We start from the raw sequence: 24,242 nt of genomic DNA on the forward strand, positions 1-24,242 counted from the left end.
ACAAAGAATTGGCTGCAATGGGTCATAAGTGGAGCTATTTGGAACCCAACCACTCGTAACTTAAAGAAGATGAAGGGATTGGAGCATCTCCATAGAGGCCGAGAGTGATCTGGTTTGTCTGGAGAAGGCTCAGGGGGATCTTACCAATGTTTGAAACCAGTGGATGGGAAGGGGCAAAGATGGAGCCAGACCTTCCCCAGTGGGCACAAACTGCAATACAAGTAATGCCACCTAAAGACACTGACCCCTTTTTAGGGTGAGGGTGGCCAGACACAGGAACAGGCTCCCCAGAGAAACTGGGGAGTCTCCACCTTTGCTGATGTTTATCTGGCTGGACTGAGCAACCTGTTGTGCTGACTCTGCTTTGAGAGCAGGGGTTGAAGTAGATGATCTCCAAGTCCCTTCCAGTTCAACTCTTGTGGCATTCTGTGATCCTTGTCAAGCAGAAGTAGAAATATATATCAAATAAGGGGGTTGTTTTTGGTGGGGGGAAGAAAAAAGGGGAAAAACACGAGAAAAAATAAACAGAAAATAAGAACAAAAGGGAAAGAAGAAAAGGAAAGGAGATAAAACAAGAAAATGCAGTCCAGAGTTCAAACCCCTCTGATAATGGACTGAAAGAAATTTATGCTTTAGGTTTAATCCCAAGTGTAGTTTAAGGCAAGTTTCTTCCAGCTTAGTGAGATCTCCACCTCGCTCAATTTGGAATCTAAGCATATTAGAAACAGAGACTGGTTTAAGATGTCCTATGTTTTACATCTCTCTTGTGAAGAACACCAGCATTTCAAAGAACTGAGCACTTCCAACAAGTTAGGGAGGAAAAATGAAGTGATATTTGTATTTCATGTGGGGTTACTTCAATGGAGAAAAGAGCACTTAACAAGGAACAAACAGGAATATGACCAAGTGAACCCAAGCCTAAACCACGCAAACAAAATAAACTCTGTTGTTCCTGCAGTTGAATCAGATTGAGAAGTGAGAATTAAGATGTTACACTGAGATTACAGGGTTGAAAAGATAATGCCAGGCTGGATGGGGCTTGGAGCAACACGCTCTAGCGGAAGGTGTCCCTGCCCATGGCAGGGGCTTGGAGCTGGATGAGCTTTAAGGTCCTTTTCAGCCCAAACCAGTCTGGGATCCTATGATAACACAGTGCAATGAACAATGAAACCCATGGCTTGCCTTGTACCAAGGTGGTAGCAGTTAATGATACTTTTCTTTTCAAGGAAGAACACATTAGAGCTACAAAGTCTTTCCCCCCCTCCCCTTCTCTTTGGTATTCAGAAAGCAGTTTGCCTTCTGACACAGAAGTTTAATCCAGATATGTCTATTCTGTATGTGTGCACCTCCTCACCCTGTTTAGCAAAGCACCCAAAGGGTGAAATTATCAGATTCTGACAGAAAATGATGTCCACCTTTGATTCTGACCTCTGTGCAGGCTGGAAATGCATTTGTGTGTGAAGTACTCTTTATTACAGCAATCACAAAGGATTCTCCTAGACCTGCAAAGTGGAGTTAACACTTAACAGACAAAAAGAAATGATGTATTTGAGTTCAGTGTCATAGCCCTATAATTCAGGATAAAACTCAGCAAAAGGCATTGGTTTCTCAGTGACAGGAATTGGAAGTGGAAGAAGAGAACTGGTCTTTAAATGCATCCCATCAACAGACACTGGACTAATTGACAGTACAGCATCCCCCAAAAAAGAGTTTCTCCTTCAAGCCCTTTTAAGAAGACTTACAAAGGTAGACACACACGACTGGATTGTAGCAGAGAACTTTGCAGCATGTTCCTAAAACACCCTTTGGTGCAGAAACTTCATTCCAGTAACTTGGAAAGGACTTAAAACCCAGCCGGTTTTGCTCTGTTTAACTAAAATGTGTGGGCTTTACCTAAACCACAGCAGAGAAATTGCTGAAGTCACTGAAACCCTTTGAGCTCTTTCGAAAGGGCAATAAACCTTTCTCCTTACCCAAGTTGGCTATTAGTAGAAACAACTCAGAGCCACAGAGTATCAGAGCTGCCTAAGCTAACAGAATACAGGTTGATCTTGCAATATAACATGACTTTTGTGCCTTCTGTTTTGTCAGGAGCAACCTTTCTCCATTGATTTCATTTCCTCCTCATGTCTGTGTAAACCAAATCCAGAGAGAAATCAAGATTCAAAACTAAGGGAGTATGTCATGCCTTTGGAATACTTAGATCAAGTAATACCTACTCCCTCAGCATGTCAGCTGTAGGTGGTAGGCATTTTGGCATCCAACAGTGAGTTCACTTCAGAAGCAATAGAAAAATCACCAACCTCCTCATGTATTTCGATTTCAAAGCAGTTCTAGAGCCCCACCAAAGCAAACCTCCCTGCTCTGAAAAGCCCCCAGCCTAAATTTGCAGCTTTTTCTAACTATGGAAAAAATGAAATTGCAAATCTTGCCATTTATTGCTTACTTGAGCTGGGTACGGAGCTGGAGTCATGGCCTGCAATAAACCCACTTGGCAAGGATTTCAAATGTTTGGAAACAGGAACAGTTCATCATTGCTCTATAGGCTTTTTGTAAACAACCCCCTGTTGGGTTAGAAAGTTGGCCTCTAAAGAGAATAAATGGCTTGTTTTGTCCAAAGCAAGCCCAATAAACCTCTCAGAAGCTATACATGCATATGGATAAACAGAAAATGTGCAATAATGCACAAGAGAGCTCATTTCTTCCCATCTGTAAACTCCCTCTAGTTAGATCAGTCAAAAGTACAGGGGGAAGCGACCTGAACTTCACTTCCTCATGAAGCAATGTTCTTCCTGAGGACAATCTGGCCATGATTTTAAAGAATTTTTTGGGAAAACCTTCATTTTCACACGTGGTTCCCCTTCTACAGAGAGATACAGTCACGAGATCCTTGTCAGGCTCGCATGGATATGTATTTTTCTAGCCTCAATTCATTCCTCTCCCTTAGGCTTTTCCCTGACCGCACTATTTCCATGCCTAACCTTAGATGGACAAATGTGGTTTGATCAAGCAGTTTCTAAAAGGACTGGGAGATCAGAAGGAGGAATACCTGGCATGACATCACTGGCTTTGTCAAAACGGATTCGTTTGAGATGGAAAAGGGACAATGTGTGTGGCTGTGAGTTTCAAAAATGCTTACTGCTTCCAAGAGAAGGGTTACAGTAAGTGCTTTGAAAAACAGCAGGCACAGAGCTAGGAAGTGTCATTTTTTATGCAGGAGATTAAAGCATCCACTCAAAACTAGTCAAAACCATTCAAGAAGGCTTCCCAACGCATCTTTTTGCTTGTCATTTTAAAAAGGTTTCCTCTGATTCCTTTCCCTTCACCAGAGGGCCTGCAGACGCAAGGGAAACGGAATGAGCTGCTCTAACTGTGGAAGAAGAAATAGTTAAAGTGATCTGAATCAGTTGTTCTTCTTTAGAGGTGTCTCACAGCTTCCACGATGTTCTGACAAGATCTTTTTTTGTGTGTTTTGTGCAATCAGTCTTAAATATTTTCACAGAAGTGAGCATTCAGTCATGAAAAATACCGTAACATCTGGTGCAGTTTTCGGTTTAAAGCGTAGCTTACAAAGGAAAAAGGGAAAATCTCCCCATTTTTCTTTAAAAAAAAAAAAAAGAAAAAAATTAAATTAAAATGTACAGGACCAAACACAGGCACTTTCCAAAGAACAAAAATGAAACCAACCCATGACTTATTCAATAGTAATGGATGACAGCTCCTGTTTCGGAGGGTCACCCACGGCTGCCTCAGCAGTGGCGTTAGTCTTTGGCTGCTCTGGCACATCTTCTTCCTTCTCTGCCAACCCACCCAGAGACCCCAAGGGGAAAGTGCTTTCACAATTCTGAGTTGATGACACCTGTGAAATGACAGGCATTTGGACAGAAGAGTTGCTTTCAAAGCCATGCTCCCCTAGCTCATACTGCCCGAGGGTCTCTTCTTGTTCCTGGTTTAAGTAGTCCGGTACTAGGAAGTCACTAGAAGAGGGGCAAAGGACAGAAGAGAAATGTCATTTCTCACCCAAACATCAGAGGTAGCAGTTTATATCACACAAGCTACACAAAACATTGCACAGAGAACAAGGATATTCATTTCACATTGCCCCAGATCATCACAGTGACATACTTCACTAAGCACTGTACCCTGGTTCCCATTTAAACACACACAGAATGTATTCAAAGGCATCTACTTTGCATCCGTATTTCCTACACAGCAACCTCTTCTTAGTTGGATTGTATCACCTTGATGAGAATGAAAGTTAATGTCTGGAACATCATATGGCACTGAAAACCTCCTTGGAAAAAAGGGAGCACTCAACCTTTTGAAGTAGAAACAAACCTGAGTTCAGCACTGGCAAAGATGTGGCCTTTGAGATAAGATCCACCCCAGAGAGAGCACTCCCCTCACAGTGGGCAAGCAGGAGGGGAGGGTTCTGCCAGCTGCACTGGTGCTTTGTGTTCTTGACTCAGATCACACAGTTTCTTCCCATTCCAGCCCTTTCTGGTCACCACTTCTGGAACATACTCTTCCCAACCTACAGATGCACCCAAGGGAAATCTACCAAACTCTCCAGGAGTATTTTCAGAGCATGAGGACAGCAGGAAAATAACATTTCTTGTCAGCACCAGCCATGTGAGTTTGTACCTGAGGCAAGTATATATGTACCACATACATGCACGTTTGCTTTGGTTCCTCCTTGTACTAAACCATCTAAAAGCAGTCCTGTTCTTCAATGACAGCAGCTTCAAATCCCAATTCACAACACTCTAAGCCTCAAACTAAAGGGAGGCCTATAGGCCCTAAAATCCCATTCTTGAATCTGACTTGAATTTGATGACAACGATCAAGTGCTTTCCACAACCATAGCTCTAGTTTTGGCATAAGTGCTAAGAACAAGAACTGCGTAAAGCCCCAGATCCGAAGCACTTGTACTTTTAAACAATCTTCTGTTGGAAAAACACTGCCTGGCTTTCCTGCTTTGTTTTGCCATTTTTCTCCTGTTACATCACTTCTGACACAACCAACCAGAACAAAATGCTGCAATGTTTTGTAGGGGGAAAAGCATGGTGTTTAGAAACCACAAGGGATGGTACTGTAGATGCTGTAACAGTTACAATACATTTGTCTTGCTCTGCTCAGGACTGGCACCAAGCTGCACTCTCTCATTAGATTTAAGAGCTGCAAAATCCATCTTTCTCCAATTTCCCTCATCCACTTTTGTGTTTTTCTAGCTCAGATTCCAACAGTGATAAACATTTATTTCAATACGGGAACACAGTGCTCGTCTGAACCTCAGAACCCTTTGGTGAAGGGCATTTGTGAGTTAGGCCAAGTCTTTTGTGCCCTGCTAAGCAAGAAATGCACAACTGGCCCTTACTATGTCAAACCCTGGTTGTCTAATCATTTAGTAACAGGTTACCTAGAAAATGAAAAGAGAGAAGGCATGGAGTCATGCAACCTTTCCCCATCGAGCAAGTGCTTCAAATACAGTAGTAAGTCTATTCCCTATGGAAGTGCCCAGGTTTTGAGTAGCAAATCATTCACTGGACTCCACAGATACTCCAGTACGTAACGCTCAGCTTTAACACCATCAGCCTGTCCAGAGATACTACTGAAAAGAGAAATGAAGTAACCCAGAAGCAGCTTGTGCATTCGTCAGCGCCCTCCTCCATAGCTCAGATGCTGTAAGACAGAGGAGATACAACAGATGGTGGCTCAAGAATGGTTTTGGTGGCAGCCTGAGGAGAGGCACAGCAGGCTGCCCTGCAAGCAGGAAAAGATGATTTAGGAAAAGAAGAGAAAAGCACGTTTCCCTGGTAGGTTTTTGCTGTGCACCTCACCTGCTCTGGAAGTAGTTTGCTAGCTCTGACGCTTCATGGTTCAAGCTCCTCAGGTGAACGATTAAATTCCCAGAGTTGGTGAACATGGCGCCACATGTTTTGCACTCGTAAATCCGAGGCTTGCGGATAATGTGCCGGGAAACCCGCATGTGGTGTTTATATTCCCCGAAGGAAGTGAAAGTGGCACTACATATCTGGCACCGGAAACAGCGTTTACCTTCGTGCTTCAGGCGATGCATCTTGAGCGAGTAAGCGCGGGTGAACTTTTTCCCACAGCGGTCACACTGAAATGGTTTAATGCCTGGGGATGAGAGAGCAAAGAAACAGTCACCTTTTGGAAGGAGAGCTCAGGGGCAAAATCCTGCCACATTCCCGACAGGAAGAAGGCAGCAGCTGCGGCTGCGTACAGCGAAGCGTTGTTCTGGGAAGCAATTCACTTAAAAATGGCAGGAACCATAGAATCGTGGAATGGTTTGGGTTGGAAAGGACCATAAAGCTCATCTAGTTCCATGGCCATGGGCAGGGACACCTTCCAACCTGGCCTTGAACACTGCCAGGGATGGGGCAGCCACAGCTTCTCTGGGAAAAGTCTGTGCCAGCGCCTCAGCACCCTCACAGGGAAGAATTTCTTCCTCATATCCACCCTGACCTTCCCCTGAACACACAGAACAGAGCTCCACTGCCTCAGAATCAACTGCCAACACATTTCACAGCAGTGTGACCTGTCCATAACGCTCACCCTTTTCTTCCCCACAGTTTAACACGAACAAAAGCCTCCCTGGATTAAACCGTGGTTAAAATCCTCAGCCGCAGCCAAAAAGTATCTGCTGCAGCAGTCATCTCAAACCACCTTTGAAGTCCTTTGATCTCAGGAGATTCTTGTGCCAGACTGGTTCCCAACAATGCAATTATCAGCCTGCCCTTAATTGCAATGGGCTTTATTTCTGGCTGCCTTTGGCTTCAGAGCAGTGTTCTGGCAGGGGGACTGTGTGCACAAGGATGCCCCTGTCATGAAGCAGGAATGGTGATAAAAGGGGGAAGGAGCAGCTTTTATGTTGCGTGGGAACCTCTCTAGACAACAATTTTCAGCAGCTCTCCAAGACAGTTCACGTTCATGCCTCTATGTATTAATTTAGAAACTCTGTTTCTGGTTCATTTTGCATTTATTACAGTACTAAACCCCTAAAACCTAAGAGCTCTGCAACAGGTTGCAGTGGCCGAGAGTACGGAATCACACCCCAACACAACTATTACAACATAAAAGACTGAATCACCCAAAAAGTGAAGATTTAATAAAAACTCTGAGCTCCACAAAGTGTGGCAATCCAACCACGAGGCCAAGAATCTGCAATCTGCAGCTCTATTCATAATAGGGCTGTCAAGGAAGGAAAAAGGTTCATTCAAAAGCCTGAATGTGCCTCAGCCCAGGCTGTTAATTCCACTCTGCTTTTCCTTACGTTCAAAGCAGGAGCTCAACTATTAATTGGGGCTTTTACACAGGGAAAGCTGTAGTTAAGGTTACACTCAAACTCCTTGTTAAGCACATGAAAACAAGTTAATACACCAGAATATTGTCTTGTGGAGCTAAAGCCCGTCATGCTCTTGGACTGTCCAAAGGCATCTATTTCCTCTGATGGTTGGAGGAAAATCTCTTCAGCCATTCTGCTTATGTGAAAACACTGCCAACATTTAACACATTGGAGGGTTTCTTTTGCATGCTGATTACACTAAAACAGCCATCCAAATCTCTCCCACTTTGCCCACTGGATAGGTTGGCCAAAGATGTTTTGCTGTCTGTCTGTCTGCTGTCAGTTAAGACTTCAGCGACCAGCTAAGGATAATTTCACAGCTGATATGCACACAAAGTTGGCTTTTTAAAGTGTTTAACTCATATTATCATCGCTGGCCTAAACATAGGATGGTCATTTTGCTTGAAGGAATAATTGCTGACAGTGAAAAAAAATCACCTCTAGACAACTGTGGTTGATCTGCCCCAAAATGCTTCAGGATGTGTGTGCAGGTTAGAGTCAAGCTGACCAGGAGGTGCTAAACCAAGTGCTCAAGTGAAATAACTCTTTAATATCCCCTTCACTCACTACAATGTCAATGCTATTGCCAGATAATCCTGACAAGTGCAAAACACCAAGAGCAAAGACATGAGGTGTTCATATGTGGTTAGAAATCAATATGAATGCAACAATTTGGGGATCAAGACTCCGAGGAGGCATTCACACAAACCTTTTGCTACCTGTACTATCTGTAGCAGCTAAATTGCTTATCAAACCAAATCAGTTGTCCTGCAATCCCTCCAAAACCTCTGAGATCCAAAGGCATACAACACTCTTCAATGCAAGGACATAAGATAGACAATATATTCTTATGGCTGCAAGTCTCCTCTAGAACACAGCAGACAATTACAACATGTAAGAGGAAGCATTTCAATCTACATCATTTAGCAGAACAAAAAAGCCACATATACTTTAATTCATCTCATGGAAATTACTTGTTCTGATGAGTTTCAGGCGATCAGCTTTTCTTCAGTCCACACAAACACTCATCATCCATGAGCAGAGCTATCAGATTTGATGGATCAGAACAAGCATTCAGTGAGACATACCTCTTCCCAACCTCTCTGAAACTGAAATCCTCAAGCACTTGGCAAGGGATTAAAGCAGAACTGCATTATTCCCTTCTATTGAGTCTATCAAGCAGTAATTCTTGGAAGGTTTCTTACCTGAGTGGATAAGCATGTGTTGTTTTAAGTTCTGAATGCGAGTGAAGCGGACCCCGCAGGTTGGACACTGAAAAGGTCTGTCTGGACCATTGGGGCTGGGTCTCTCTGTGCTGCTGGTAGAAGGAGCAATGTAGAGTTGGTAGGGATACTGAACGTTCTCCAAACTACAAAGAGAAAAGTCACTCATTTACAAGCAAGCTAGAGGGAAAAAGAGTAAGCAAGTGGAAAGCTGAGCCTTCAACACAGTTGGATGAGAAGAAGAAAAAGGCTGGCACATCACATTGCTCTGGAAATCTGCCCCTGACCTGCAACTGAATTCTTACAGTCATTGACTTTGCACACCAGAGAGTCCCAGAATAGAATCCCAGCCTGGTTTGGGTTGGAAGGGACCTTAAAGATCATTCAGTTCCAACCTCCCTGCCACTGGCAGGGAAATAACCTCTGACTTGTGCTCCTTTGAGCACCAGCTGCAAACTGAACTTCATTTTCCAGGCGTGGGCATTTTCTCAAGCATCTCGACCATTTACCATCAGCAAAGAGCCCCTGAGGAGGAATTTCAGGAACTGAGCAAACTGGGAAGCAAAGGAGTATTTTGCAGCTTTAGTGATATGTACAAATGAAGTTAAAGCTGATTCTTCTTCATTTCCATCCAAGTTCAATGGATTACATATTTCTAAGCTGAAAATATTCATCTATTGATTACTACTTGCTCCCTGTCTGATTCAATGAGCTCAAAGTGAACAGCTCAAGAATAGCTGCATTTAAATCCCAGCACACAAGAAAGGACCAATTTACCTTTCAAAGGAATTTAGTTCAAACTGACTAATTGCTCCTACATAGCCTCAAGCTGCAAAAACTACCATGGAATAATGCAAGTCCTCTGGCAAGGAATTTGCTTCACTAAAGGGTACAGTGCAATGCAAACAAATGTGGTACAAACATAACAGCAAGAGGAGTTTGGACTTACCTGGGGTTTCCCTTTCCTGAGCATTAAGGTCTCTATTATGTGTTGAACTACATTTCAGCTTGCTCCCAGCCTGATGGAAGATCAGATGTCACTGGAGCAGGGAACTGCTCTGAGCCTGAATATCCCACAGCCAGAACAACTCCAGTTTAGTTTGACTAAACTCTACTGTCTGAAATGGGATGTGTCTCCTGTTGCACATAGTCAGGAAGCCCCCTTAACTAAACAAACCCTTCTGCTGGTCCCCTTCCATCTCCAGGCCAGGTTGCTGGTTTCAAGGTTAGGCTGAATTTGGGGACTTTTACCACTCACAGGAATGAAACATGTACTTTGCCCAAAGACATTTCCGTACACAGTGGACAAAAAGCCACAGACCAGACCAGGAGGGCAAGAACTAGAATCACCTCTTTCAAATTGTCTGGAAATGGCTGTCAATACAACTGGGAGAACTGGTATCTGAATTCTGAGCACGTGATGGGTCTCTGCAGCAAAAGCTCCAGCTGTACAATGTATCTGGAGCGAAAGAGAGCACCACCTCAGAAAGAGGTACCTCTCGATACACACCAGATAAAAGGAGCTTAGTACCAATCAGCCTGTAAACCCCACAAGGACTTCTGGTCTCACATGAAACTGCAATAATATTTGCTCTAAGGAAGAAATCTTATTGTCCTTCGCTTCCTTTTATACACAGCAGGGTCCAGAGAGCTGTGGGGAAGAGAGATGCTGACAGGCTTGTTGATCTTTGCTAAAGGGAATGTTTGCAAGAGGGAAGCTAGAGCTCGTATCCTGGGCCTGGCAGAATGCAGTTCACTGCCACTTAGGTGCCTAGAAAAGCCAACTGAGGGCTCCCCAAATGCACTTGAAATAAGTGAAGGTGTTTTAAAAGGAAGGTTCTGATTTGTCTGAGCAAATTCTTGAGCAACTCTGGCACTCCTGTTCCTCCGTGCGAGCAGCTCACTAGAGAAAGGACAGATTTTACTCTACTCAGGTGTGGAAATGGCAGCTTGTGTCTCTGGTGTTGGTATGGCTGTACACTTCCCACTTTACCAGTGACAACTCCATCAACACAGACTGACAGACAGGTCTGCTACCCAAATTGTCAAGGACAGGACAGGGCAGGAAAGGAAAGGACAGGAAAGGAAAGGAAAGGAAAGGAGAAAGGAAAGGGGAAAGGAAAGGGGAAAAGGAAGGGGAAAAGGAAAGGGAAAAGAAAGGGGAAAAGGAAGGGGAAAAGGAAGGGGAAAAGAAAGGGGAAAAGAAAGGAGAAAGGAAAGGAGAAAGGAAAGGAGAAAAGAAGGGGGAAGGAAAGGGGAAAGGAGAAAGGAAAGGAGAAAAGAAAGGGAAGAGGAAAGGGGAAAGGAAAGGAGAAAGGAAAGGGGAAAGGAAAGGGGAAAGGAAAGGAGAAAGGAAAGTGGACAGGAAAGGGGAAAGGAAAGGAGAAAGGAGAAAGGAAAGGGGAAAGGAAAGGGGAAAGGAAAGAAGAAAGTGAAAAGAAAATGGGAAAGGAAAGGGGAAAAGAAAGGAGAAAGGAAAGACTGCAAAAAAAGCCTAAGGCATAGAATTCCAGCTGCCATTAAGAGCCTGATGATCAAATAGCCCAAGTGATTTAGGCCCAAGCTGGACAACATGCCCTCATCTGGCACTTGCCAAATCTCATGCAGGCTGGCAAAGGGACAAATCCCCTTCCTTGCCCTCAGCTGGGTGGAGAACTCACCATTCCCATTTTCACAGCTATGTGCAATGCAGGGGGCAGAAAAGGCTGACTGGCCAGGTAGTAAGAACTGCTTGTAGATGTACATCCAGGTACACGTTGTGTATCCTACACACTGTGCTCAGATGAGAATGACTTCAACTTCTCCACAAAAAGGAGAAGAGCTACAGGGACAATCTCCCTAGAAGAAATGTAGGATGAAGTCTGCTTCTCTCCTCCTCTTTCTGAGCTTCTACACTGGGAATCATGAGGCTCTCCAGCTACCAATGACTGGTGTGACTCTTTCCACCCTCACACTGCAAGCAGGCTGAAACAGCTACTGGGGACATGACTGTGGACCTTAGCATGAGGAAGGAATTCCATTTGAAACACAAACATGTTTTCTCTCCCCCCTGCTTCTTTTTCCCCGTAAATACTCTCTTTTACATGACTTGCAAATGTGAGAAATGTGGCATTTAACATTTCCTCTCAGAGCTTTTCTGTAAGAGCCACATACAGAGATAGGTTTAAAATGTTTTCCCTGTGACACTAAACTATTCTACTTGCCAGTTTCTCTTCTTTTCACCACGAGATTGTATACATATTTAACTAAACTCTGACAAATGGGAGTGCCAAAATGCTCAGTGAGCCTAAAAGTGTTCTCTAGGTGTAAATAACAACGATTTGAGCAAAGTGGAGGTTCTCATTCTATTGGATCACAGAGATCTTTTATAATGGAGCCTCTGCAGCTCCTGTTTCAATGCAGCCTTTTGAAACACAGAGACTGTTAAACCAGCCAAGGCTGAATTACAGGCGTGTGTTGGAACAGTGCATTACAATCCAAATGTGGAATATCCGAGACAGCCTTCACTGGGAAACAGGAGTTTTCATACTTAGCAGCTTGCTGTGTGTCTGTTGTTACATGAAACACTGATTCAGGAGGAGGATCAATTCCTAATGCTCACATTTAACACAGAACCTCCAGAAAAAAGAAATCTTCAGTGTTTAAATACTTACAATTGTTTCCACAGTGCTCAGGATGTTAATAGTGGAAGAGCTTTAGATGGCCTCATCTTTTGCTTTGGTTAATGAATAGAGATATAATCCATGCTGACTAAAAAATACAGTTTTTCATGTGGATTTGCATCATCCACTCACAAGTGATTGTGACATTCTGAGAATCTCTACTAATAAAGCAAAGTACAACCTGGCCTTCAACTAAAGGTGCATTCAAATGGATTCATGGAGTAAGGAAAGTCCTGGCACTTTCATCTGAGTTTATAAAATGAATCATTTAGTCAAAAAATTTAGGTCTGGAGTCTAAAATTCCCATAAATTCCCATTTTTTTATATAGAATTCCCATATTAGTTCCCTTGTTGTATAAACCACGTGCAAATTCCAGTCAGTTTTGCTGATGCTTCTGTTACTCTAATTGTTTTCAAGCCTGGGCAAATATTCTATCCTCTTCTGCGTGGAAGTGACTTTTAGTGGGAATTTTCAGTGTCTTTACAGGATTTTATGTATTTGGAATTTGTGCTGAAGCTCTGCAATTTCCTAAGAAATGTCTGAAAGTGCTGAAAATACGTATTCCACTTGACTTTAGAGTTACACCTTTCAAAATGTGGATTAGTTCTAATGCCAACATGTGCTCCTACTGTCAATTCAAACCCTAAGTGCTGGGTATTGGTTTTGCACTGTGGTTTGTGAGCAGATAGATTAAATCTTCTATTTTCCCTTTGGATTTAATCCTGCAACGGGACAGGTTTCGGATGGAAATGGCAGGAAAGATTTTAGGAGGTAGGAAAATGCAGCTCTTGATACTTCTCTCTACAGGGAGTTCCACCTGACACCTCCCAAAGGTTCCCACTTGTCTCACAAAACACTATTTAAAGCCAGTCTGTTGCTTAGAAAGGGGGTTATTAACTATAGGCCATCACACCAAAGCAAAGCAATCCATTCAAAGTGGTGATGTGCACCCTTGTGTGACACTTGCAGGTACATTGGCTCTAAGAGAACTCTATCTTGGACCAAACAGACCCATTTCAGTTTGGTTTTCTCTGCCAGCTTTCCCTTATAAGGGATTCCCTTTTAAATCACTCATCTCAGCCCAGCCAAAGACTGCTAAATATTTACACCAAGTGACACACAGCACCTTGGTGAGAAGCTACATGCAGAAAGCTTGGGAGAGAAGATTTAAGGCTGTTCTGCCTCTGGTGTGGTTTATGGCCAGAGCAAAGTCTGGTGAAGCCAGGACTAAGGACTTGGTTTTGTGGCTTTATGTCAGCTTTAGCATTCATGCAACCACCACACTTGTTTCACAGGGAAGATTTTGCTTTAATCTACTAATAAAGGGAAAACATGACTTATCTTTCTTCACAGGAAATGAAAAGCAACAAGTAAGCAAACCTGACTTTCATCACCTACATTCTTCTAAAGCATCTGAACCTTCAGGCACTGATTGTACTTTGATCACCAGAGAGAAGCAGCTGCAGAACAACTAAACCTTGTGGGATTAAGGCTGGAGAGGGTAATTACAGCAGAGCAGAACAGTTTGCACACCACACTGGTACATACCGATCATCGTCATCTGCGTGAGCGTTAGTGCCAGAGGTACTTTGGAGTGTGGGTAGTCCCTCCGTGACCCCCTCATCTATTGAGCCTAGGCAAAGAGAAAAGGGGGATTTAATGCAAAGAAGTGTTCAAAAAGGGTCAGGGGGGCAGGTGGATACACATTTGCTTTCCCAAAGCTGACAAACACTGCTTCCTGGGTGTCAGATACTAAACTTGTCTTGGAAAATCATTCAGGAAACCCAGAAGCGATGTGTTTCGAATGCATTTCCTCTCTGCACAGATTATATAGGACATGGACACCTCAAAGGGCAAATATTTGGCACACCTAGAAAAGAAGCTATGTTAAGAAGAGCCAGAGTTTTCCAAACACATCCAGTACTAGCACTGTAAAGCAGGAATTTCATCAGTTTTCAAGGCTCCTTGAGCAATAAAGTTCAATCCTACATTGTGTTCCAAACCTTTCATATGTATCTCTCTTGATAATGCCTTCATTTATTGATAGGATGCTTAGAGAGAAAGAGCCCCGTGAGACATTAGAAATGCAACACAAAAGAGACCAAACATCTGTTTGTAAGAGAAATGTACATACAAAACCATTCCAGGGCTTTGCTCAGGGCATCAACAGTCAAGTAAATGCAGCTCGAGTGGGTTTTGGAAATGGAATCTAAGGTAAATGCAGCACTAAACCAAAACTACTTCGTTCACCTGAGGTGGCTGTGGCTCAGATGGGGCTTTCTCATCATCTGGTGTTGAATCCTTGTTTAGGTGTGTTAAGCAAGGTTGGTTTGGCCTGATGTCACCAAGACAGGGAGGGAAGTTGGCAGCACAGTGCTAAACCAACGCTGAGAACTGGTACCCAACCCCTGCAACCGTACCCCTGGAGTAAGAGAATTCTCTGGGCTGCATCAAAAGGAGTGTTAGCAGCAGGTCAAGGAGGTGATCCTGCCCCTCTGCCCTGCTCTCTGAGACCGCACTCACAGCACTGTGTGCAGTTCTGGGGTCCCCAACAGCAGAAGGACATGGAGCTGTGGGAGCAAGCCCAGAGGAGGCCACAAGGATGCTCAGGGGCTGGAGCATCTCCTGTATGGAGACAGGCTGAGAACATTGGGGCTGCTCAGCCTGGAGAAGAGAAGCTGCGTGGAGACCTCAGAGCAGCTTCCAGTGGTGAAGGGGGCTACAGGGGTGCTGGAGAGGGACTCTGCATTGCTGTCGTTCCTCTCCAAATCAGGGGCTCCCGAATCATGACATATGTATGATTAGTAGCACAAGAGTCACTTGGAAGTGGTAATTCCATCTTTCCTCCTTTTCCCTTTGGTGAGATGGAATAAACACTGCTTGAACTTTTCTGAACAGCCAAACAGCCTTTTGGTCTCTACCACTGACTCCAGTGAGGTGAGAACAGACAGGGGAAGATTTCCCTCTCTACACCTACATCTTGAGAACAAGCAAAGCTCAGGACAGTGCCAGGAGCTCCTCTTGCTGCTGTGGTAAACGTGATTCTGCTTTGCAAGAGAGTGGCACAGAAGCAATCTGAATTTGGGAACTCTTCTCTAAGAGATCACTAGGAAAATCAAGTCTCATTAGGTCTGTAATGACAAGGATCAGTCAACAGGGAAAACCAAAGAGAAGGAACAAAGTAAAGGAGAAGATGTGTGTATTTGGTCAAAAAGAATGAGAGTACAGTCTCCCCAAAATCTGTCCTTCTAAAGGACAGTGTGTTCTATAAAACCTTCCTGAAGTGAGCTATCACTGCCTTAATGTGCCCCATGTTATGGGGCTGGTGATGGGAGGAAACTGCATCTCTGGCAGAGATTTTTACTCAGAATAACACCAATAGCATCAAAATGTTTAATTCTGGAATGAGCCAACAAACTGCATTTGGGGAATGCAGCACCTATGCAACCTGTAACGTTCCAAAAGTCAAACCCATTCTGCTTTATCCTTCTTGCTCTTGCAGTGCTTCACTGAAAAACACTCCAAATTGCTCTTAGGATTAATTTCATGTCTTCACCTCTCAAATTGAAACAGCGTTAATGAGTTAGGAAAATCTCTCCTCAGACATATCTATTGTTGTAACCACAATGACTTATTTATCAGGGCCCTGCTTCACGTCTCCTTCCATCTTCGAAAGTGCTTCCAAACAGAATAAATTGCAAATGAACAATTCCTGAAATGGCCCAAATTGTGAATAAGAGCTTTTTGCACCATCAGAAGGAGAGGCAGGAATGCTCTTCTAAATGTGCTATAAAACACTGAGATAAAGATATGCAATTATAGGAGGAAAATACGTTCAGGGAAGAGAAAGCTGTACTTGAATGTATCTAGCTGCCTGCATTTACTGTTCTTCTATTGCTGCATAAGGAAATACATCTCTGGGAGGTAAAAAGTGCTTTCTAGCTGCATCATATAGTAGGTACATATGAACTGTGCTAATAAGTAAGAGTCTTGATTCTCTTTACAACAAAATGTGAATAAAAACTACACTGAGGATGATTAACAGTGTTATGCAGAGACCATTAAATATGAATTCAAACATATATAAACTCAAAATCAGATTTGTACTTTGAAGACTTTGGCCTAACACATTTCTTCTCCCTGTAGCTATTCTAAGGAAGAACATGGTGTAATAACATCCTCAGTAACAGATTTAGGTTTAAACATTATAATCACTACAGCTAAGATGCTCTGCCCTGTGCCATACAAGTGGCCAGGTACGTGATCCCAGTGGTATAAAATCTACAATCACAGAAACATGGAATCCCAGCCTGGTTAGGGTTGGAAGGGACCTTAAAGCTCATCCAGCTCCAACCCCCTGCCACGAGCAGGGACACCTTCCACTAGAGCAGGTTGCTCCACGCCCCTGTGTCCAACCTGGCCTTGAACACTGCCAGGGATGAGGCAGCCACAGCTTCTCTGGGCACCCTGTGCCAGCGCCTCAGCACCCTCACAGGGAAGAGCTTCTGCCTTAGATCTGACCTGAACTTCCCCTGTTTCAGTTTGAACCCATCACCCCTTGTGCTATCACTACAGTCCCTGATGAAGGTCCCTCTCCAGCATCCTTGTAGCCCCCTTCAGACACTGGAAGCTGCTCTGAGGTCTCCAGCAGCTTCTCTTCTCCAGGCTGAGCAGCCCCAATGTTCTCAGCCTGTCTCCATACGGGAGGTGCTCCAGCCCCTGAGCATCCTTGTGGCCTCCTCTGGACTTGCTCCAACAGCTCCATGTCCTTCTGATGTTGGAGGTACCAGAACTGCACACAGTGCTGTGAGTGGGGTCTCACCAGAGCAGAATAGGGAAAAAAAGATGGAAAACTTTATCCCAAACAACATATGGCCTCGAAACATGCCTGTTGAGGACAGATGTGATGTGCAAAGTCCCTTGTCAACAGAAACAATCTCAGGCCCTTCCAAAGCTCCAACTCTAAGGAGTTAAAGCCTATTCCTGACCAAGGACCACTTTTCCTGGAGAAAACCCAGCAGAGTTTTTAATCTATGCACTATTTTGGCAACTTCCATTTCAAGACTTACATTTAAACTGATATTAAATTTGCTTGGCAGAAAAAAAGAGCCTTATCTCCAGCAAATAAAACATTTTCCATCTAAAATATCAACACGTGAGCTATACACACTGAGGAACAAACCCAGCACCGTGAAGTCTTGAAGGGAAAACACTTGCATTACTTTTTAGTGACTATTACTTGAGTAGTTTCCCAACACTGATTCTATATTGCAACCAGACTGATGTATTTATTTCCTTTAGAGCAGGCCCAGCGTTATGCTGACCCAACTAAACATATAATAACATAGGCTGTATTTAGGTACTTTGTTGTCCTTTATTTATTTAACTAACTGAAGCAGCCTTTCATGTACACATTATTTGAATGAAGCAGACCAGTACATGTGCCATTCTCGCTCTCTTCAAACAAACCAGGCTTTATTAAACATCTTGGAGCAAACAAACTACCAAGCACAGGTCAAGCCACTGAACTGAAAGCAAAAGAGCTGATCTGGGCCAGATTTGGGTAATTAAACTAGAAATAGTACAAAACCTCTGACTTCCTAAAAGCCATTCAATGCATTCTGTGCAGAGGAGAGAAAGGGGTTGTTACAGTAACCTTGAAGTATTAGCTATTAATACACAGCTGGAAGAACCCAAAACTGGCTTCAAATCGTCTTGCATGGAAAAAAAAAGGTTTCTCTCAGCAGTTGGCAGTATCTGAAGCAGCAACTTGAGACCCAAATCCCACAGAAATGGAAAGATCCTCAGTATTAAGACTGTGGTTTTGTTCCCATCTGGGGCATTAAGATGACAGTGTTCCACCCCTCACCCTGCAAATCTTCTTACAAAGGCTCTCTCTGTCCTGATTAGACAAGATTTCATGTCCCATTTTATCCCTTTGTGGCTACACCCACAAGCCTCTCACATTTGGTGTGGCAGCTCAGTTGAGATAATGCCTTTTAGAATTTCCAGACTGGTTTGGGTTGAAGGGACCTTAAAGCTCATCCAGTTCCAACCCCCTGCCACAGGCAGGGACACCTTCCACTAGAGCAGGTTGCTCCAAGCCCCATCCTTGAACACTGCCAGGGATGGGGCAGCCACAGCTTCTCTGGGCACCCTGTGCCAGTCCCAGTTCACAGGGAAGAACTTCTTCCCTTTTGTCTAACTTAAATCTCCCCTATTTAAGTTTAAACCCACCACCCCTTGTCCTATTGCTACAGTCCCTGATGAAGAGTCCCTAATTTGATACTAATAAAACCAGAATCATTTTCCCCAGTCGAGCAACTAGAGGTGAGAAGGGGTTCTCAATCTCTACTGAATAAGGAGATGTACCAACAGGCTTCCTTTTCATAGCAAAGCGAAAGAGCTCCGAATCCTGCCCCACATCAAGGTTTATATGTAACATTTCATAAAACAGGGGAAAAAACCAGGCAGTTTCCCAAAAGTAAAGCAGGAAAAAAAACACAAAGCAGTGTTATTGAGAGCACACATGCCTACTTGTACACGTATCTAACCCCAGAGATGCTCATACCTATAGAGGAAGACTGTGGGCTGATCAGGAGATCCTCCTGCACTTGCTCGCTTCCTGGGACTGTCTGTTGATCGCTCAGGGAGCTCTGGGATGCGCTAACAGGCTGTGATACTTCCTCATGAACCTCCTCGTCACTTAACCTCTCCACTTTGACACGCACGTCTTCCTCAATGACCAGGGGAGAACTGGCCTTTGTGCTCTCACAAGTCACATAATCTGCAATTCTCCTGTTGGCCTCGGAGGGCCCAGGCATTTCCAAAGTCCTCGAGTTCTCCGCCTGCTTCACCTTCTCAGACTGGAGCCTTCGATCAATTCCAAAAGGAAAAGTCCAGGGAAAAGCTAAGGACGAGTCCACGGGCTGATTTCTGGACTCTGGGTACGAAGTTGAAGGATTCAGCACTTGGGGGGAACTTGTTTGTGTGTTACACTTAAGGGGGCTCTCTGGGGACATCACGATGTAGCTTTTGCGCTTCCTCCGCGACTCGCGGCACACGGGGATGGTCCTTTCCACCACGCTGCACTCGGAGGACACAGGAGAAAGGCTGCCATCCCGAGAGGTGAAATTACAATTTGCACTGTTCTCCTGCCCCGCATCCAGCACCTTCTCCTGCTGGCTGTTGGGAGTATTCCAGAGAATGCTGGACTTCATGAACTCGGAGCACGTGCTAGCCACGCTGAACATCTGCATGTAGCTGGCTGCGGCCAACACGTCGATGATGTTCTCTGTGTTAATAGACAGTGTTGCTGTGTAAGCATATTCCAAGAGAGGGATAAATCCAGTCACTGTCACGTGGTGCAGGTCTAACACGCTCTTGCTCTCATCTTCTGCTTGGCCAACGAGTTTGGAGCGGAAGAAGTCGCTGCAGGCTGCCAAAACCACCTTGTGAGCCCGGAAGATCTTGTCCTGGACGCGGATGGTGATGTCGCAGAAGTGGCCGTCGTTGCGGAGCATGTTGAGCTTGCCCAGCATCTCCTGGCTGTGCGCAGGGGAGTTGTGAGTGAAGGTTTTCACACCCATCTTTTCACCGCTCTGCTAGAGGTCTTGCCACATATGAGAGACCACGGGTATCCTGGAACAAAGAGGAGAAGTGTCACTGTCATCTCTGAAAGCACAAGTGCTTTCGTGGTTATAAGAATCCATAAAGAAAATCCAGGCAAATCCACTCAGGTCAGGGTTTTCTAGGATCCACACTGTGCAATGGAATAGCTCTATAGAAATGCAATGACATACGTGTCATTTCCAAAACCACAGAGCAAATTTAGCCATTTTAGCTTTGCAACTTATCATAGAATCACCCAGGTTGGGAAAGACCTTTAAGATCATCGAGTCCAACCATTCCCCCACTAATATCTCCCCCACTTTTGCTACTGCCCACTGAAAACACAGCTTAAGGAAATAAAAATGCTAAAAAAGCCTTTCTGAAACGATCAGCTGTGTAAGAAACCTGTATTTTTATTTTCTGGGCCCAGGAATGGTTCTTAAACCTGAGAGATTGTGCTGAATGATTCTTTTAAGTGGAAAAGACATTAGGTTGGTGCACTTCCAAGTGTGCAGGAGCAGGCAAATCTCCCAGAGAAGGTGTTTCATAGCAGAAAAGCTTTAGAGAAACTACAGCATGAATTTGCTGAGGGCAGAGTTCAAGCTGGTAAACATAAAATAAGAGTTGCCAGGAGCTCTGCTTTGCTGCTGTAGTGCAGGTACTGTGTTGCCTAAAGCTCCTTTTATTAACTAGTTTTGGACTAGGATGAGAAGCTATTGAAAATTCCTTCCAAAACACACCGGATTATAAACCTCAAAGGGAAGTTTAAATCAAATACACACAAATTGATTTGATATATGTGATAAATAAGACAAGGAGGGCAGCTGCTTTCTTCTGAAAAACACACAACTGCCTTCTTGTGGGAGCAAACCCACGGTTTCTGTGCTGAAGGAGCAGAAGGGGGTGTGCACCCCATACCGCCTGCAAGTCTGAAGGCTGCAGCAGCATCTGAGAACTCAATGCCTCTGATTTGAGGAGGCTGAAGCTGATCCACAGCTCCTTCCCTCTGCAACATGGTGCCAAGCTCTGTCCAGACATGCCCTGCCCCTGCACAGAACCTCTGCTGTCACCAAGGCGGTCTCTACTTGCAGAGAGCAGAGCATCTCCCAACAAGGAAAATCAGCTCCTGGGTTTCCTCCAGTTATTTCTGGATTATTTCCCTGTAAAGGAAACATAAGCCATCAGGTTTCACCTTCTGAAGCCCCCTGCCAAGGTGTCATGAAGAGTCTCCCGTGTTCCACATGACCCACACAACTTAACATGCTATAGAAATATCATCTCAGGAAAGCTGGTGCTTAAACATCAACAAGAGAGTTGGATGTGATTATTTCCTGGAGGGAGCCAACTGCTTCACATCATCCTTCTCCTTTCCCTTCCATGTACACAGACACACACCACACTTGCAACTGGAGCTCTGCAGATACAAAGAGCCCTGCAAGTTCGGAACAAGTCACCCAAATCTCCCAAGGCTTAGCACAGATTTAAACAGCAGCTATCAGAGCCTACCCTTGTTCTACAGACATCACTTGGCTGCTTCTTGTTCCTACGATTTCACTTTTGATACTGTAAACCCCTTCAGAGGAAAAACATCTACTGAAGAGAACAGATTAACCAGGAGTTGATATATATAAAGTCTGAGTGAAACTATAAGGGCCATTTGGATTTAAAATGAAGTTTCAGACTCCTGCAGAGGAACAAGGTAAGAACAAGCAAAACACTCCCTTTGGTGAAAGAAAATATATCAACCTCAAGAGGCATCTGAAGGTCCAGACTGTTTGTTCTCCAGCGTGAATCAAATGAAAAGCATATTTCATTGATCTCAGAGCAAAACCCTATGGTAAAATTTTAAACAGCATATTCTAAACTGGCCTTGGGATACCCTTCCTTCTGAATTCCCAGCTGCTGCAGCAGTTCCTTGGCACATCAGGAGTGCAGAGAAGTTCTGTTAGCAACCAGCTACAAAAAGAATAATACATTTGCAAGGACTACCTGTGTATCTGGTATTTAGATCTAGTACCAACACCTAGTTATAAACAAGGAGAAAAGTCTAAGCATGTAAGTCTTATATGCCCAGAAGACAAACCCATCTTCCTTCTCTCTCTGTCTGAATGAGTAATGCTCATCCCTGTAAGTGTGACAGCTCTATTCTGCTACCCTGCTCTGAACCATTCCTTGTTTTGCTTCCTTCCTGCCCGCCTCTCCTGGCTTCCTTTCCCCTTCTTTCATCTTTTTGCTTCCTTGCCCTTGATCTGGTTACAGAATTTAACATAAAGTAGCGGATGTCAGTAATGTGCAATAAATGGATGTAGATTTATTACAGGAGCAGGGAGCCTGCCACCAGTGTGGGACAGGGCTCTGTGCAGTCGCTTCTGTACAACAACCTTCCCCTCACTGCAGTGACACCGTTCAAACAGGGGGCTCCTCCACAGGTTTTGGTGTGTGGACAGAGAAATCAAAGGGGTGGGCTGAGGAGGGGGAACAGTATCAGTTCTTCACAGTTAGTGAGGCAGTAAGAGCATGAAGCATTTTTAGAGGGCGATTTCAACAACATGAAAGCACTTCCCACCTGGAAAGATGAGCCTGCTGAAGCTCAGGCAGGTTATAAAATGCTTCGATTCTCTTTGTTAATCTTTTAGGGCACTTTTACAGCTGCGCGAAGTCACAGTGACCAAAGAGGGTAAAGGGCTGGAATGTTCCAACTTCACCACAAGTCCAACACCTTTGGATCATCACCAGTTTGAAATGGTATTTTGTCACGTCTCATTACCAGTTATGAGCTAGTGCATGACAGAGCTCTTAGACCGTAAGATACAGGGTGAAACAGGAGTGGTTAAAGAACCATAAACTAGAACTAAATATACACAGTCACTTGGGGTGTGGAGACCAAGGTGCACACATAAACGAAGTGATAAGTGGGTTGGAGCTGGACAGGCTGTTCCTCTTCGAGTCAGTAATTCCCCAAGCAGGGACTGGGGTTGGGATCAAAGAGACAGTCACTTGCTTTCCCTTCCCAGCTGCTGGAAGCACACTCCTCCCACAGTCCCCACACACACACGTATATACAATACATGAGAAGAGTTCAAAGGAACTCAGCTCATTCTTACTGGGTTTGAAACATGGTACTCCAAAACCTTGGAGTTTTCCTTTGGAAGTCAGTAAATCAAGCTCACAGAGCTGCTCACACTCAGTTTCTCACTCAGCTCCATCATTTTACAACAGAAGTGAGTGATTTTTTTAGCACCACAAAACTGTCACCACACCTTAACCTCTGTATCCTGACCTGTGGCAACTTACAGCATGAAAACACCCACTTTTCTGAATACTAAACCCAACACACTTCAGATACATAAATGTGACGTTGGCTTTAGTGCCCAAAAAGCTTAGGAAACTCCCAGCCTCATGCTCACCAATCCCTCAGCTGTGAAGCCACGGTGTAAATCACATTACCAGTCACCTTTTTGAACCCAGACCAGTCACTGGGCACTGGTTACAGCACCTATCAGGGTGCTGAGGCACTGGAACCCCCAGAGAAGCTGTGGCTGCCCCATCCCTGGCAGTGTTCAAGGCCAGGTTGGACACAGGGGCTTGGAGCAACCTGCTCTAGTGGAAGGTGTCCCTGCCTGTGGCAGGGGTTGGAGCTGGATGAGCTTTAAGGTCCCTTCCAACACAAACCAGGCTGGGATTCCATGAAACAGCAGCAGCACAAATCTTCCATAGGGATAAACGTGTGGCTTTATTAGCTGGCCTAATAAAAGGCCCCATCTCCCACTGCAAATCTTGCCTTGTTTCACTTGCTACAAGTGCTGGTGGGAGCTGCCACGCTGTTCTCACTTCAAAGGACTCAACAGCACCTTCTAAACTCTGTTTAAACCCGTGTTTTAAGTCAGGTCAGTAAACGTGGTTTGAACTCAGCTCCCCACTGCCAAGCCTGACAGTGGGATTTTGGGATTGACGAAGAAGAGAAGGCAAACAGGAGGTTTCTGGGCTCAAAATGACATCAATGTGCAGCGTTCACTTCGGTGTAGTGGCATCTGTGGAATGCAAACCTGTAACCTTTAGCTGCAGTGGGTGGCTGGCCCAGGGAAATGAAGCATCCAGATAAACATGCAGTGTTTCAGCACTTCAATTTCCTCTAGAACACTGTACTTCCAACTGCAAGGGCACAAAGGAGCTTGTGTTACCTCCTTCAGAACCACTCTTAGGCACCTTAGGGTAAAAGCTGAAGTAGATGCTGAGCTGCAATCTAACTGGAGGCTGAGGTGATATTATACCCTGCAAACTACAGAAGAGCATTCAGCACTGGGGCTGGTGTGGGTCTGTTGGTTTGGGAACCGCTTTCATTCAAGTGCCCCAAGACACTGAACTTGCTTCCATGT

General features: G+C 44.5%; 1 protein-coding gene and 1 long non-coding RNA gene across 5 annotated transcripts in view; one reads left to right on the forward strand and one right to left on the reverse strand.

The window, feature by feature from the left end:
* The first annotated feature begins 2,118 nt into the window (after positions 1 to 2,118).
* LOC115616278 lies at positions 2,119 to 2,289 on the forward strand. Its single transcript, XR_003994259.1, has 2 exons — positions 2,119 to 2,208; positions 2,242 to 2,289. It is a non-coding gene; the product is annotated as an uncharacterized LOC115616278 (long non-coding RNA).
* Positions 2,290 to 2,760: 471 nt separating this feature from the next.
* Positions 2,761 to 24,242, reverse strand: part of ZBTB44 (zinc finger and BTB domain containing 44) — a 34,319-nt gene continuing 12,837 nt past the window's right edge. Inside the window, exons 2-6 of one of the 4 annotated variants that reach the window (XM_030505318.1) lie at positions 18,827 to 19,896; positions 13,804 to 13,888; positions 8,575 to 8,684; positions 5,841 to 6,141; positions 2,761 to 3,977 (exon numbers count right to left, since the gene is read on the reverse strand). In XM_030505318.1, the coding sequence (XP_030361178.1) occupies positions 3,695 to 3,977; positions 5,841 to 6,141; positions 8,575 to 8,684; positions 13,804 to 13,888; positions 18,827 to 19,844 (1,797 nt within the window). In that variant the 5' untranslated portion in view covers positions 19,845 to 19,896 and the 3' untranslated portion in view covers positions 2,761 to 3,694. Of the gene's footprint in view, positions 3,978 to 5,840; positions 6,142 to 8,574; positions 8,739 to 13,803; positions 13,889 to 18,826; positions 19,897 to 24,242 lie in introns of all 4 variants that reach the window. The other 3 variants (XM_030505317.1, XM_030505316.1, XM_030505319.1) reach the window with 3 other exon arrangements.

This window comes from Strigops habroptila, chromosome 17 (genome assembly GCF_004027225.2).
Source record: "Strigops habroptila isolate Jane chromosome 17, bStrHab1.2.pri, whole genome shotgun sequence".
Classification (NCBI taxonomy): domain Eukaryota; kingdom Metazoa; phylum Chordata; class Aves; order Psittaciformes; family Psittacidae; genus Strigops; species Strigops habroptila.